Here is a 17477-nt window from a genome sequence, read left to right as displayed (position 1 = left end):
CCCTTTCTCCCCCATGTCTTATCTGCCCCTACCGCCCTCTCTCTTCCTTGTCCTATCTGACCCTCCCCATGTCTTATCTGCCCCTACCGCCCTCTCTCCCCCATGTCTAATCTGCCCCTACCGCCCTCTCTCCCCCATGTCCTATCTGCCCCTACCGTCCTCTCTCCCCCATGTCCTATCTGCCCCTACCGCCCTCTCCCCCATGTCTTATCTGCCCCTACCGCCCTCTCTCCCCCATGTCTTATCTGCCCCTACCGCCCTCTCTCCCCCATGTCCTATCTGCCCCTACCGCCCTCTCTCCCCCATGTCTTATCTGCCCCTACTGCCCTCTCTCCCCCATGTCTTATCTGCCCCTACTGCCCTCTCTCCCCCATGTCTTATCTGCCCCTACTGCCCTTTCTCCCCCATGTCTTATCTGCCCCTACCGCCCTCTCTCTTCCTTGTCCTATCTGACCCTCCCCATGTCTTATCTGCCCCTACCGCCCTCTCTCCCCCATGTCTAATCTGCCCCTACCGCCCTCTCTCCCCCATGTCCTATCTGCCCCTACCGCCCTCTCTCCCCCATGTCTTATCTGCCCCTACCGCCCTCTCTCCCCCATGTCCTATCTGCCCCTACCGCCCTCTCTACCCCATGTCTTATCTGCCCCTACTGCCCTCTCTCCCCCATGTCTTATCTGCCCCTACTGCCCTCTCTCCCCCATGTCTTATCTGCCCCTACCGCCCTCTCTCTTCCTTGTCCTATCTGACCCTCCCCATGTCTTATCTGCCCCTACCGCCCTCTCTCCCCCATGTCTAATCTGCCCCTACCGCCCTCTCTCCCCCATGTCCTATCTGCCCCTACCGCCCTCTCTCCCCCATGTCCTATCTGCCCCTACCGCCCTCTCCCCCATGTCTTATCTGCCCCTACCGCCCTCTCTCCCCCATGTCTTATCTGCCCCTACCGCCCTCTCTCCCCATGTCTTATCTGCCCCTACCGCCCTCTCTCCTCCTTGTCTTATCTGCCCCTACCGCCCTCTCTCCGCCATGTCTTATCTGCCCCTACCGCCCTCTATCCCCCATGTCTTATCTGCCCCTACCGCCCTCTCTCCCCCATGTCCTATCTGCCCCTCCCCCATGTCTTATCTGCCTCTCCCGCCCCAGTCCCTCTCTGCCTCCGCATCCCCCCAGTGCTATGTATGGAGAGACAGGCACTTACTGTAAGACAACTCGTCTCCGGCTCTTTTACGTGACTGGTCACCTCTGCAGAGAAGAAGAAGAGACAGTCTGAATGCTGGAAGGCGGATTTCTTACCTCACATGATACAATATTTTAAGATAAAGATTTTGCCGTTTGCGACAGATGGAAACGACAAATCAATTAATAACGGGCGTGTGCACGCATGACGACGATGCTCGCACCCGCGGGTCTCTAGAGACAGGAAGATCTGGGATTGTCACTAGCGATGTCACACTGCCAAACGCAGCCCCTGCCCGGCCATTACACAGCGTACAGCGTTATCTGCCCATTATACAGCGTACAGCGTCGCCTCCCCATTATACAGCGTCACCTGTCCATTATACAGCGTCACCTGTCCATTATACAGCGTCACCTGCCCATTATACAGCGTCACCTGTCCATTATACAGCGTCACCTGCCCATTATACAGCGTCACCTGTCCATTATACAGCATCACCTGCCCATTATACAGCGTCACCTGCCCATTATACAGCTTCACCTGCCCATTATACAGCGTCAGCTGTGCATTATACAGCGTCACCTCCCATTATACAGCATCACTTCCCCATTATACACCGTCACCTGCCCATTATACCACGTACAAGGTCACCTGCCCATTATACAGCGTCACCTGCCCATTATACAGCTTCCAGGGTCACCTGCTCATTATACAGCGTCACCTACTCATTATACAGCGTCACCTACTCATTATACAGCGTCCAGCATCACCTGCCTATTATACAGCGTACGTCGTCACCTGCCCATTATACAGCGTCACCTGCCCATTATACAGCGTACAGCGTCACCTGCCCATTATACAGCGTACAGCGTCACCTGCCCATTATACAGCATCACCTGACCATTATACAGCGTACAGCGTCACCTGCCCATTATATAGCGTACAGCGTCACCTGCCCATTACACAGCTTCACCTACCCTTTATACAGCGTCACCTGCCCATTAAACAGCGTACACTGTCACCTGCCCATTATACAGCGTCACCTGCCTATGATACAGTGTACAGCGTCACCTCCCCATTATACAGCGTTACCTGCCTATTATACAGCGTACAGCGTCACCTCCCCATTATAAAGCGTCACCTGCCCATTACAAAGCGTACAGTGTCAGCTGACCATTATACAGCGTACAGTGTCAGCTGACCATTATACAGCGTACAGTGTCACCTGCCCATTATACAGCTTCACCTCCCCATTATACAGCGCACACCGTCACCTGCCCATTATACAGCGTCACCTGCCCATTAAACACCGTCACCTGCCCATTATACAGCGTACAGTGTCACCTGCCCATTATACAGCGTACAGTGTCACCTGCCCATTATACAGCGTACAGTGTCACCTGCCCATTATACAGCGTCACCTGCCCATTATACAGCGTACAGCATAACCTGCCCATTATACAGCGTAACCTGCCCATTAAACAGCATCACCTCCCCATTATACAGCGTCACCTGCCCATTACAAAGCGTACAGTGTCACCTGCCCATTATACAGCGTACAGTGTCACCTCCCATTATACAGTGTACGTCACCTGCCCATTATACAGCGTCACCTGCCCATTGTACAGCGGCACCTGACCATTATACAGCGTAAAGCTTTACCTGACCATTATACAGTGTCACCTGCCCATTATACAGCGTCACCTGAGCATTATACAGCATATAGTGTCACCTGCCCATTATACAGCGTACAGCATCACCTGCCCATTATACAGCGTACAGTGTCACCTGCCCATTAAACAGTGTACAACGTCACCTGCCCATTATACAGCGTCATCTACCCATTATACAGTGTCACCTGCCCATTATACAGCGTGCAGTGTCACCTGCCCATTAAACAACATCACCTCCCCATTATACAGCGTCACCTGCCCATTACAAAGCGTACAGTGTCACCTGCCCATTATACAGCGTACAGTGTCACCTCCCCATTATACAGTGTACGTCACCTGCCCATTATACAGCGTCACCTGCCCATTGTACAGCGTCACCTGACCATTATACAGCGTCACCTGACCATTATACAGCGTAAAGCTTCACCTGACCATTATACAGTGTACAGTGTCACCTGCCCATTATACAGCATACAGCGTCACCTGAGCATTATACAGCATATAGTGTCACCTGCCCATTATACAGCGTACAGCATCACCTGCCCATTATACAGCGTACAGTGTCACCTGCCCATTAAACAGTGTACAGCGTCACCTGCCCATTATACAGCGTCATCTACCCATTATACAGTGTCACCTGCCCATTATACAGCGTGCAGTGTCACCTGCCCATTATACAGCGTACAGCGTCAGCTGACCATTATACAGCGTACAGCGTCAGCTGACCATTATACAGCGTCACCTGCCCATTATAAAGTGTACAGTGTCACCTGCCCATTATACAGCGTACAGTGTCACCTGCCCATTATACAGCGTACAGTGTCACATGCCCATTATACAGCGTCACCTGCCCATTATACAGCGTAGTGTCACATGCCCATTATACAGTGTACATCGTCCCCTGCCCATTATACAGCGTCACCTCCCCATTATACAGCGCAAACCGTCACCTGCCCATTATGCCACGTACAGCGTCACCTGCCCATTATACAGCGTCACCTGCCAATTATACAGCGTACACGGTCACCTGCCCATTATACAGCGTACAGCGTCACCTGCCCATTATACAGCATCACCTGCCTATGATACAGCGTACAGCGTCACCTCCCCATTATACAGCGTTACCTGCCTATTATACAACGTACAGCGTCACCTGCCCATTATACAGCTTCACCTACCCATTATACAGCGTCACCTCCCCCTTATACAGCGCACACGTCACCTGCCCATTATACCACGTACAGCGTCACCTGCCCATTATACCGCGTCACCTGCCCATTATACAGCGTCACCTGCCCATTATACAGCGTCACCTGCCCATTATACAGCGTACAGCGTCACCTGCCCATTATACAGCGTACAGCGTCACCTGCCCATTACACAGCGTACAACGTCACCTGCCCATTACACAGCGTACAGCGTCACCTGACCATTATACAGCATACAGTGTCACCTGCCCATTATACAGCGTACAGCGTCACCTGCCCATTATACAGCGTGCAGTGTCACCTGCCCATTATACAGCGTGCAGTGTCACCTGACCATTATACAGCGTAACCTGCCCATTATACAGCGTACAGCGTCACCTGCCCATTACAAAGCGTGCAGTGTCAGCTGCCCATTATACAGCGTCACCTGCCCATTATACAGTGTAAAGTGTCACCTGACCATTATACAGCGTTACCTGACCATTATACAGTGTAGAGTGTCACCTGCCCATAATACAGCGTCACCTGACCATTATACAGTGTACAGTGTCACCTGCCCATTATACAGAATATAGGGTCACCTGCCCATTATACAGCGTACAGCATCATCGGCCCATTATACAGCGTACAGTGTCACCTGCCCATTATACAGCGTACAGCATCACCTGCCCATTATACAGCATACAGTGTCACCTGTCTATTATACAGCGTCATAAACCCATTATACAGTGTAGTGTCACCTGCCCATTATACAGCGTACAGTGTCACCTGCCCATTATACAGCGTCACCTGCCCATTATACAGCCTCACCAGACCATTATACAGCGTACAGTGTCACCTGCCCATTATACAGCGTACATCGTCACCTGCCCATTATACAGCGTACATTGTCACCTGCCCATTATACAGCGTACATTGTCACCTGCCCATTATATAGCGTCACCTCCCCATTATACAGCGCAAACCGTCACCTGCCCATTATACATCATACAGCCTCACCTGACCATTATACAGCGTACAGTGTCACCTGCCCATTATACAGCGTACAGTGTCACTTGCCCATTATACAGCATACAGCGTCCCCTGCCCATTATACAGCGTACATAGTCACCTGCCCATTATACAGCGCAAACCGTCACCTGCCCATTATGCCACGTACAGCGTCACCTGCCCATTATACAGCGCCACCTGCTCATTAAACACCGTCACCTGCCCATTATACAGCGTACACGGTCACCTGCCCATTATACAGCGTACAGCGTCACCTGCCCATTAAACACCATCACCTGCCCATTATACAGCATACAGCGTCACCTGCCCATTATACAGCTTCACCTACCCATTATACAGCGTCACCTGCCCATTATACAGCAAACAGCGTCACCTGCCCATTATAAAGCTTCACCTACCCATTATACAGCGTCACCTCCCCATTATACAGCGCACACCGTCACCTGCCCATTAAACCACGTACAGCGTCACCTGCCCATTATACAGCATCACCTGCCCATTAAACACCGAAACCTGCCCATTATACAGCGTCACCTGCCCATTATACAGCGTACAGCGTCACCTGCCCATTATACAGCGTACAGCGTCACCTGCCCATTATACAGCGTACAGCGTCACCTGCCTATTATACAGCGTACAGCGTCACCTGCCCATTATACAGCGTCACCTGCCCATTATACAGCGTAGTGTCACCTGCCCATTATACAGCATCACCTGCCCATTATACAGCGTACAGCGTCACCTGCCCATTATACAGCGTAGTGTCACCTGCCCATTATACAGCATCACCTGCCCATTATAGTGTCACCTGCCCATTATACAGCGCACAGCGTCACCTGCCTATTATACAGCGTACGCCGTCACCTGCCCATTATACGGCGTCACATGCCCATTAAACGGCGTCACCTGCCCATTATACGGCGTCACCTCCCCATTATACAGCGCACACCGTCACCTGCCCATTATACCGCGTACAGCGTCACATGCCCGTTATACAGCGTCATCTACCCATTATATAGCGTACAGCGTCACCGGCCCATTATACAGTGTCACCGGACCATTATACAGCATTGTGTCACCGGCCCATTATACAGCGTACAACGTCACCTGCCTATTATACAGTGTCATCTGCCCATTATACAGCGTACAGTGTCACCGGCCCATTATACAGCGTCACCTGCCCATTATACAGCGTACAGCGCCACCTGCCCAGTATACAGCATCACCTGCCCATTATACAGCATACAGCATCACCGGCCCATTATACAGTGACACCTGGCCATTATACAGCGTCACCTGCCCATTATACAGCGTACAGCGTCACCTGCCCATTATACAGCGTCACCTGCCCATTATACAGCGTACAGTGTCACCTGCCCATTATACAGCGTCACCTGCCCACTATACAGCGTACAGCGTCTCCGGCCCATTATACAGCGTACAGCGTCACCTGCCCATTATACAGCGTCACTTCCCCATTATACAGCGTCACCTGACCATTATACAGCGTCACTTGCCCATTACAAAGGGGTTCACTACGATATGCCGGCGGTCGGGCTCCCGGCGACCAGCATACCGGCACCGGGAGCCCGACCGCCGGCTTACCGACAGTGTGGCGAGCGCAAATGAGCCCCTTGCGGGCTCGCTACGCGCGCCACACTATTTTATTCTCCCTCCAGGGGGATCGTGGACCCCCACGAGGGAGAATAAGTGTCGGTATGCCGGCTGTCGGGCTCCCGGCGCCGGTATGCTGGTCGCCGGAGCCCGACCGCCGGCATACTGAAGACCACCCATTACAAAGCGTACAGCGTCACCTGCCCATTATACAGCGTACAGCGTCACCTGCACATTATACAGCGTACAGTGTCACCTGCCCATTATACAGCGTCACCTGCCCATTATACAGCGTACAGTGTCACCTGCACATTATACAGCATCACCTGCCCATTATACAGCGTACAGCGTCACCTGCCCATTATACAGCGTCACCTGCCCATTACAAAGCGTAGTGTCAGCTGCCCATTATGCAGCGTCACCTGCCCATTATACAGCGTAGTGTCACCTGCCCATTATACAGCGTCACCTGCCCATTATACAGCGTACAGCGTCACCTGCACATTATACAGCGTACAGCGTCACCTGCACATTATACAGCGTACAGTGTCACCTGCCCATTATACAGCGTCACCTGCCCATTATACAGCGTACAGCGTCACCTGCCCATTACAAAGCGTAGTGTCAGCTGCCCATTATGCAGCGTCACCTGCCCATTATACAGCGTAGTGTCACCTGCCCATTATACAGCGTACAGCGTCACCTGCCCATTATACAGCGTCATCTACCAATTATACAGCGTACAGCGTCACCTGCCCATTATACAGCGTCACCTGCCCATTATACAGCGTACAGCGTCACCTGCACATTATACAGCGTACAGCGTCACCTGCACATTATACAGCGTACAGTGTCACCTGCCCATTATACAGCGTCACCTGCCCATTATACAGCGTACAGCGTCACATGCCCATTATACAGCATCACCTGCCCATTATACAGCGTACAGCGTCACCTGCCCATTATACAGCGTACAGCGTCACCTGCCCATTATACAGCGTCACCTGCCCATTACAAAGCGTAGTGTCACCTGCCCATTATACAGCATCACCTGCCCATTATACAGCGTACATCGTCACCTGCCCATTATACAGCGCACAGCGTCACCTGCCCATTATACAGCGCACAGCGTCACCTGCCCATTATACGGCGTCACCTGCCCATTATACGGCGTCACCTGCCCATTATACGGCGTCACCTGCCCATTATACAGCGTCACCTGCCCATTATACAGCGTCACCTGCCCATTATACAGCGCACAACGTCACCTGCCCATTATACAGCGTACAGTCACCTGTCCATTATACAGCATCACCTGCCCATTATACAGCGTACAGCGTCACCTGCCCATTATACAGCGTCACCAGCCCATTATACAGCGCAAACCGTCACCTGGCCATTATACAGCGTCACCTGCCTATTATACAGCGTAGTGTCACCTGCCCATTATACAGCGTACAGCGTCACCTCCCCATTATACAGCATCACCTGCCCATTATACAGCGTAGTGTCACCTGCCCATTATACAGCGTACAGCGTCACCTCCACATTATACAGCATCACCTGCCCATTATACAGCGTACAGCGTCACCTGCCCATTATACGGCGTCACCTGCCCATTATACGGCGTACTGCGTCACCTGCCCATTATACGTCGTCACCTCCCCATTAAACAGCGTCACCTGACCATTATACAGCGTACAGTGTCACCTGCCTATTATACAGCGTACGTCGTCACCTGCCCATTATACGGCGTCACCTGCCCATTATACGGCGTACGTCGTCACCTTCCCATTATACGGCGTCACCTCCCCATTAAACAGCGTCACCTCCCCATTAAACAGCGTCACCTGCCCATTATACAGCGTCACCTGACCATTATACAGCGTACAGTGTCACCTGCCTATTATAGTGTACAGTGTCACCTGCCCATTATACAGCGTACAGCGTCACCTGCCTATTATACAGCGTACAGCGTCACCTGCCCATTATACAGCATACAGTGTCACCTGCCCATTATACAGCATACAGTGTCACCTGCCCATTATACAGAGTACAGTGTCACGTGCCCATTATACAGCGTACAGTGTCATCTGACCATTATACAGCGTAGTGTCACCTAACCATTATACAGCGTACAGTGTCACCTGCCCATTATACAGCATAGTGTCACATGCCCATTATACAGCGTCACCTGCCCATTATACAGCGTACAGCGTCACCTGCCCATTATACAGCGTACGTCACCTGCCCATTATACAGCGTACATCGTCACCTGCCCATTATACAGCGTCACCTCCCCATTATACAGCGCAAACCGTCACCTGCCCATTATGCCACGTACAGCGTCACCTGCCCATTATACAGCGTACACGGTCACCTGCCCATTATACAGCGTACAGCGTCACCTGCCCATTAAACACCATCACCTGCCCATTATACAGCGTCACCTGCCCATTATACAGCATACAGCGTCACCTGCCCATTATAGAGCTTCACCTACCCATTATACAGCGTCACCTCCCCATTATACAGCGCACACCGTCACCTGCCCATTAAACACCGTACCTGCCCATTATACAGCGTCACCTGCCCATTATACAGCATACAGCGTCACCTGCCCATTATACAGCGTACAACGTCACCTGCCCATTATACAGCGTACAGCGTCACCTGCCCATTATACAGCGTAGTGTCACCTGCCCATTATACAGCGTCACCTGACCATTATACAGCATACAGTGTCACCTGCCCATTATACCGCGTACAGAGTCACCTGCCCATTATACAGCGTGCAGTGTCACCTGACCATTATACAGCGTAACCTGTCCATTATACAGCGTACAGCGTCACCTGCCCATTACAAAGCGTGCAGTGTCAGCTGCCCATTATACAGCGTCACCTGCCCATTATACAGCGTAAAGCGTCACCTGCCCATTATACAGCGTCACCTGACCATTATACAGTGTACAGTGTCATCTGCCCATTACACAGCGTCACCTGACCATTATACAGCATATAGTGTCACCTGCCCATTATACAGCGTACAGCATCACCTGCCCATTATACAGCGTAGTGTCACCTGCCCATTATACAGCGTACAGCGTCACCTGCCCATTATACAGCATACAGTGTCACCAGCCCATTATACAGTGTCATCTACCCATTACAGTGTACAGTGTCACCTGCCCATTATACAGCGTACAGTGTCACCTGCCCATTATACAGCGTCACCTGCCCATTATACAGCGTACAGTGTCACCTGCCCATTATACAGCGTACAGTGTCACCTGCCCATTATACAGTATACAGTGTCACCTGCCCATTATACAGCGTACATCGTCACCTGCCCATTATACAGCGTACATCGTCACCTGCCCATTATACAGCGTCACCTCCCCATTATACAGCGCAAACTGTCACCTGCCCATTATGTCACGTACGGCGTCACCTGCCCATTATACAGCGTCACCTGCCCATTATACAGCGTACACGGTCACCTGCCCATTATACAGCGTACAGCGTCATCTGCCCATTAAACACCGTCACCTGCCCATTATACAGCGTCACCTGCCCATTATACAGCTTCACCTCCCCATTATACAGCGTCACCTCCCCATTATACAGCGCACACCGTCACATGCCCATTATACCACGTACAGCGTCACCTGTCCATTAAACACCGTCACCTGCCCATTGTACAGCGTCACCTGCCCATTATACAGCGTACAGCGTCACCTGCCCATTATACAGCGTACAGCGTCACCTGCCCATTATACAGCGTCATCTACCAATTGTACAGCGTCACCTGCCCATTATACAGCATACAGCGTCACCTGCCCATTATACAGCATACAGCGTCACCTGCCCATTATACAGCATACAGCGTCACCTGCCCATTATACAGCGTACAGCGTCACCAGCACATTATACAGCGTACAGCGTCACCTGCACATTATACAGCGTACAGTGTCACCTGCCCATTATACAGCGTCACCTGCCCATTATACAGCGTACAGCGTCACCTGCCCACTATACAGCATCACCTGCCCATTATACAGCGTACAGCGTCACCTGCCCATTATACAGCGTACAGCGTCACCTGCCCATTATACAGCGTACAGCGTCACCTGCCCATTATACAGCGTACAGCGTCACCTGCCCATTATACAGCGTACAGCGTCACCTGCCCATTATACAGCGTCACCTGCCCATTATACAGCGTCACCTGCCCATTACAAAGCGTAGTGTCACCTGCCCATTATACAGCATCACCTGCCCATTATACAGCGTACATCGTCACCTGCCCATTATACAGCGCACAGCGTCACCTGCCCATTATACAGCGCACAGCGTCACCTGCCCATTATACGGCGTCACCTGCCCATTATACAGCGTCACCTGCCCATTATACAGCGCACAACGTCACCTGCCCATTATACAGCGTACAGTCACCTGTCCATTATACAGCATCACCTGCCCATTATACAGCGTCAAGCGTCACCTGCCCATTATACAGCGTCACCTGCCCATTATACAGCGTACAGCGTCACCTGCCCATTATACAGTGCAAACCGTCACCTGCCCATTATACAGCGTCACCTGCCCATTATACAGCGTAGTGTCACCTGCCCATTATACAGCGTAGTGTCACCTGCCCATTATACAGCGTACAGCGTCACCTCCCCATTATACAGCATCACCTGCCCATTATACAGCGTAGTGTCACCTGCCCATTCTACAGCGTACAGCGTCACCTCCCCATTATACAGCATCACCTGCCCATTATACAGTGTACATCGTCACCTGCCCATTATACAGCGTACAGCGTCACCTGCCCATTATACGGCGTCACCTGCCCATTATACGGCGTACTGCGTCACCTGCCCATTATACGGCGTCACCTCCCCATTAAACAGCGTCACCTGCCCATTATACAGCGTCACCTGACCATTATACAGCGTACAGTGTCACCTGCCTATTATACAGCGTACGTCGTCACCTGCCCATTATACGGCGTCACCTGCCCATTATACGGCGTACGTCGTCACCTTCCCATTATACGGCGTCACCTCCCCATTAAACAGCGTCACCTGCCCATTATACAGCGTCACCTGCCCATTATACAGCGTCACCTGACCATTATACAGCGTACAGTGTCACCTGCCTATTATAGTGTACAGTGTCACCTGCCCATTATACAGCGTACAGCGTCACCTGCCTATTATACAGCGTACAGCGTCACCTGCCCATTATACAGCATACAGTGTCACCTGCCCATTATACAGCATACAGTGTCACCTGCCCATTATACAGAGTACAGTGTCACGTGCCCATTATACAGCGTACAGTGTCATCTGACCATTATACAGCGTAGTGTCACCTAACCATTATACAGCGTACAGTGTCACCTGCCCATTATACAGCATAGTGTCACATGCCCATTATACAGCGTCACCTGCCCATTATACAGCGTACAGCGTCACCTGCCCATTATACAGCGTACAACGTCACCTGCCCATTATACAGCGTACATCGTCACCTGCCCATTATACAGCGTCACCTCCCCATTATACAGCGCAAACCGTCACCTGCCCATTATGCCACGTACAGCGTCACCTGCCCATTATACAGCGTACACGGTCACCTGCCCATTATACAGCGTACAGCGTCACCTGCCCATTAAACACCATCACCTGCCCATTATACAGCATACAGCGTCACCTGCCCATTATAGAGCTTCACCTACCCATTATACAGCGTCACCTCCCCATTATACAGCGCACACCGTCACCTGCCCATTAAACACCGTCACCTGCCCATTATACAGCGTCACCTGCCCATTATACAGCATACAGCATCACCTGCCCATTATACAGCGTACAACGTCACCTGCCCATTATACAGCGTACAGCGTCACCTGCCCATTATACAGCGTACAGCGTCACCTGCCCATTATACAGCGTACACGGTCACCTGCCCATTAAACACCATCACCTGCCCATTATACAGCGTCACCTGCCCATTATACAGCATACAGCGTCACCTGCCCATTATAGAGCTTCACCTACCCATTATACAGCGTCACCTCCCCATTATACAGTGCACACCGTCACCTGCCCATTAAACACCGTCACCTGCCCATTATACAGCGTCACCTGCCCATTATACAGCATATAGCATCACCTGCCCATTATACAGCGTACAACGTCACCTGCCCATTATACAGCGTACAGCGTCACCTGCCCATTATACAGCGTAGTGTCACCTGACCATTATACAGCGTCACCTGACCATTATACAGCATACAGTGTCACCTGCCCATTATACCGCGTACAGAGTCACCTGCCCATTATACAGCGAGCAGTGTCACCTGCCCATTATACAGCGTCACCTGACCATTATACAGCATACAGTGTCACCTGCCCATTATACCGCGTACAGAGTCACCTGCCCATTATACAGCGTACAGTGTCACCTGACCATTATACAGCGTAACCTGTCCATTATACAGCGTACAGCGTCACCCGCCCATTACAAAGCGTGCAGTGTCAGCTGCCCATTATACAGCGTCACCTGCCCATTATACAGCGTAAAGCGTCACCTGCCCATTATACAGCGTCACCTGACCATTATTAACGTGTACAGTGTCATCTGCCCATTACACAGCGTCACCTGACCATTATACAGCATATAGTGTCACCTGCCCATTATACAGCGTACAGCATCACCTGCCCATTATACAGCGTAGTGTCACCTGCCCATTATACAGCGTACAGCGTCACCTGCCCATTATACAGCATACAGTGTCACCTGCCCATTATACAGTGTCATCTACCCATTATACAGTGTCACCTGCCCATTATACAGCGTACAGTGTCACCTGCCCATTATACAGCATACAGCGTCACCTGCCCATTATACAGCGTACAGTGTCACCTGCCCATTATACAGCGTACAGTGTCACCTGCCCATTATACAGTATACAGTGTCACCTGCCCATTATACAGCGTCACCTGCCCATTATACAGCGTACATCGTCACCTGCCCATTATACAGCGTCACCTCCCCATTATACAGCGCAAACTGTCACCTGCCCATTATGTCACGTACGGCGTCACCTGCCCATTATACAGCGTCACCTGCCCATTATACAGCGTACACGGTCACCTGCCCATTATACAGCGTACAGCGTCATCTGCCCATTAAACACCATCACCTGCCCATTATACAGCGTCACCTGCCCATTATACAGCGTCACCTGCCCATTATACAGCGTCACCTGCCCATTATACAGCGTCACCTCCCCATTATACAGCGCACACCGTCACATGCCCATTATACCACGTACAGCGTCACCTGCCCATTAAACACCGTCACCTGCCCATTGTACAGCGTCACCTGCCCATTATACAGCGTACAGCGTCACCTGCCCATTATACAGCGTACAACGTCACCTGCCCATTAAACAGCGTCACCTGCCCATTATACAGCGTACAGCGTCACCTGCCCATTATACAGCGTAGTGTCACCTGCCCATTATACAGCATCAGTTGCCCATTATACAGCGTACAGCGTCACCTGCCCATTACAAAGCGTAGTGTCAGCTGCCCATTATAAAGCGTCACCTGCCCATTATACAGCATAGTGTCACCTGCCCATTATACAGCGTACAGCGTCACCTGCCCATTATACAGCGCACAGCGTCACCTGCCTATTATACAGCGTACGTCGTCACCCTCCCATTATACGGCGTCACATGCCCATTATACAGCGTCACCTCCCCATTATACAGCGTCACCTCCCCATTATACAGCGCACAGCGTCACATGCCCATTATACAGCGTCATCTACCCATTATACAGCGTACAGCGTCACCGGCCCATTGTACAGTGTCACCTGCCCATTATACAGCGTACAGCGTCACCTGCCCATTATACAGCGTCACCGAACCATTATACAGCGTCACCGGACCATTATACAGCGTCACCGGACCATTATACAGCGTACAGCGTCACCTGCCTATTATACAGTGTTACCTGCCCATTATACAGCGTACAGCGTCACCGGCCCATTATACAGCGTCACCTGCCCATTATACAGCGTACAGCGTCACCTGCCCATTATACAACGTACAGTGTCACCTGCCCATTATACAGCATCACCTACCCATTATACAGCGTACAGCATCACCGGCCCATTATACAGCGTACAGCATCACCGGCCCATTATACAGTGACACCTGGCCATTATACAACGTCACCTGCCCATTAAACAGCGTCACCTGCCCATTATACAGCGTACAGCGTCACCTGCCCATTATACAGCGTAGTGTCACCTGCCCATTATACAGCGTACAGCGTCACCTGCCCATTACAAAGCGTAGTGTCAGCTGCCCATTATAAAGTGTCACCTGCCCATTATACAGCATCACCTGCCCATTATACAGCGTACAGCGTCACCTGCCCATTATACAGCGCACAGCGTCACCTGCCTATTATACAGCGTACGTCGTCACCTGCCCATTATACGGCGTCACATGCCCATTATACGGCGTCACCTGCCCATTATACAGCGTCACCTCCCCATTATACAGCGCACAGCGTCACATGCCCATTATACAGCGTCATCTACCCATTATACAGCGTACAGCGTCACCGGCCCATTATACAGTGTCACCTGCCCATTATACAGCGTACAGCGTCACCTGCCCATTATACAGCGTCACCGCACCATTATACAGCGTACAGCGTCACCTGCCTATTATACAGTGTTACCTGCCCATTATACAGCGTACAGCGTCACCGGCCCATTATACAGCGTCACCTGCCCATTATACAGCGTACAGCGTCACCTGCCCATTATACAACGTACAACGTCACCGGCCCATTATACAGTGACACCTGGCCATTATACAGCGTCACCTGCCCATTATACAGTGTCAACTGCCCATTATACAGCGTACAGCATCACCGGCCCATTATACAGCGTCACCTGCCCATTATACAGCGTACAGCGTCACCTGCCCATTATACAGCGTCACCTGCCCATTATACAGCGTCACCTGCCCACTATACAGCGTACAGCGTCTCCGGCCCATTATACAGCGTACAGCGTCACCTGCCCATTATACAGCGTACAGCGTCACTTCCCCATTATACAGCGTACAGCGTCACTTCCCAATTATACAGCGTCACTTGCCCAATATACAGCGTACAGCGTCACCTGCCCATTATACAGCATCACCTGGCCATTCTACAGCGTACAGTGTCACCTGCCCATTATACAGCGTCACCTGCCCATTATACAGTGTTACCTGCCCACTATACAGCGTCTCCGGACCATTATACAGCGTACAGCGTCACCTGCCCATTATACAGCGTACAGCGTCACCTACCTATTATACAGCGTCACCTGCCCATTATACAGCGTCACCTGCCCATTATACAGCGTACAGCGTCACCTGCCCATTATACAGCGTACAGCGTCACCTGCCCATTATACAGCGTCACCTGCCCATTACACCACGTAGAGTGTCACCTGCCCATTATACAGCGTCACCTGCCCATTACACCACGTAGAGTGTCACCTGCCCATTATACAGCGTACAGCGTCACCTGCCCATTATACAGCGTACAGTGTCACCTGCCCATTATACAGTGTACAACGTCACCTCCCCATTATACAGAGCAAACCGTCACCTGCCCATTATACCACGTACAGTGTCACCTGCCCATTATACAGCTTCACCTACCCATTATACCACGTACAGCGTCACCTGCCCATTATACAGCGCAAACCGTCACCTGCCCATTGTACCACGTACAGCAACACCTGCCCATTATACAGCTTCACCTACCCATTATACAGCGTCACCTGCCCATTATACAGCATACACTGTCACCTGCCCATTATACCGCGTACAGCGTTACCTGCCCATTATACAGCGTCACCTGCCCATTATACAGCGTACAGCGTCACCTGCCCATTAAACACCATCACCTGCCCATTATACAGCATACAGCGTCACCTGCCCATTATACAGCTTCACCTACCCATTATACAGCGACACCTGCCCATTATACAGCATCACCTGCCCATTATACAGCATCACCTGCCCATTATACAGCGTCACCTGCCCATTATACAGCGTCACCTGCCCATTATACAGCGTACAGCGTCACCTGCCCATTATACAGCGTACAACGTCACCTGCCCATTATACAGCGTACAACGTCACCTGCCCATTATACAGCATACGTCACCTGCCCATTATACAGCGTACAGCGTCACCTGCCCATTATACAGCGTACAGCGTCACCTGCCCATTATACAGCGTCACCTGCCCATTATACAGCATCACCTGCCCATTATACAGCGTACAGCGTCACCTGCCCATTATACAGCGTGCAGTGTCACCTGCCCATTATACAGCGTCACCTGCCCATTATACAGCGTACAGCGTCACCTACCTATTATACAGCGTACAGCGTCACCTGCCCATTATACAGCGTCACCTGCCCATTATACAGCGTACAGCGTCACCTGCCCATTATACAGCGTACAGCGTCACCTGCCCATTATACCACGTAGAGTGTCACCTGCCCATTACACCACGTAGAGTGTCACCTGCCCATTATACAGCGTCACCTGCCCATTATACAGCGTACAGCGTCACCTGCCCATTATACAGAGCAAACCGTCACCTGCCCATTATACCACGTACAGTGTCACCTGCCCATTATACAGCTTCACCTACCCATTATACCACGTACAGCGTCACCTGCCCATTATACA

General features: G+C 51.5%; 1 protein-coding gene across 2 annotated transcripts in view; it reads right to left on the bottom strand.

Annotated features, from left to right (window-relative positions):
• CACUL1 (CDK2 associated cullin domain 1) overlaps positions 1–17477 on the bottom strand; it is an 82739-nt gene that overhangs the window by 45115 nt on the left and 20147 nt on the right. For both annotated transcript variants that reach the window (XM_063962709.1, XM_063962710.1), the window contains exon 8: positions 1196–1239. In XM_063962709.1, the coding sequence (XP_063818779.1) occupies positions 1196–1239 (44 nt within the window). The remainder of the gene's footprint in view (positions 1–1195; positions 1240–17477) is intronic.

The sequence above is a fragment of the Pseudophryne corroboree genome, chromosome 3 (genome assembly GCF_028390025.1).
Source record: "Pseudophryne corroboree isolate aPseCor3 chromosome 3, aPseCor3.hap2, whole genome shotgun sequence".
Classification (NCBI taxonomy): domain Eukaryota; kingdom Metazoa; phylum Chordata; class Amphibia; order Anura; family Myobatrachidae; genus Pseudophryne; species Pseudophryne corroboree.
The sequence above is the reverse complement of the archived record's forward strand: the minus strand, read 5'-3'. Positions and strand labels throughout refer to the sequence as shown.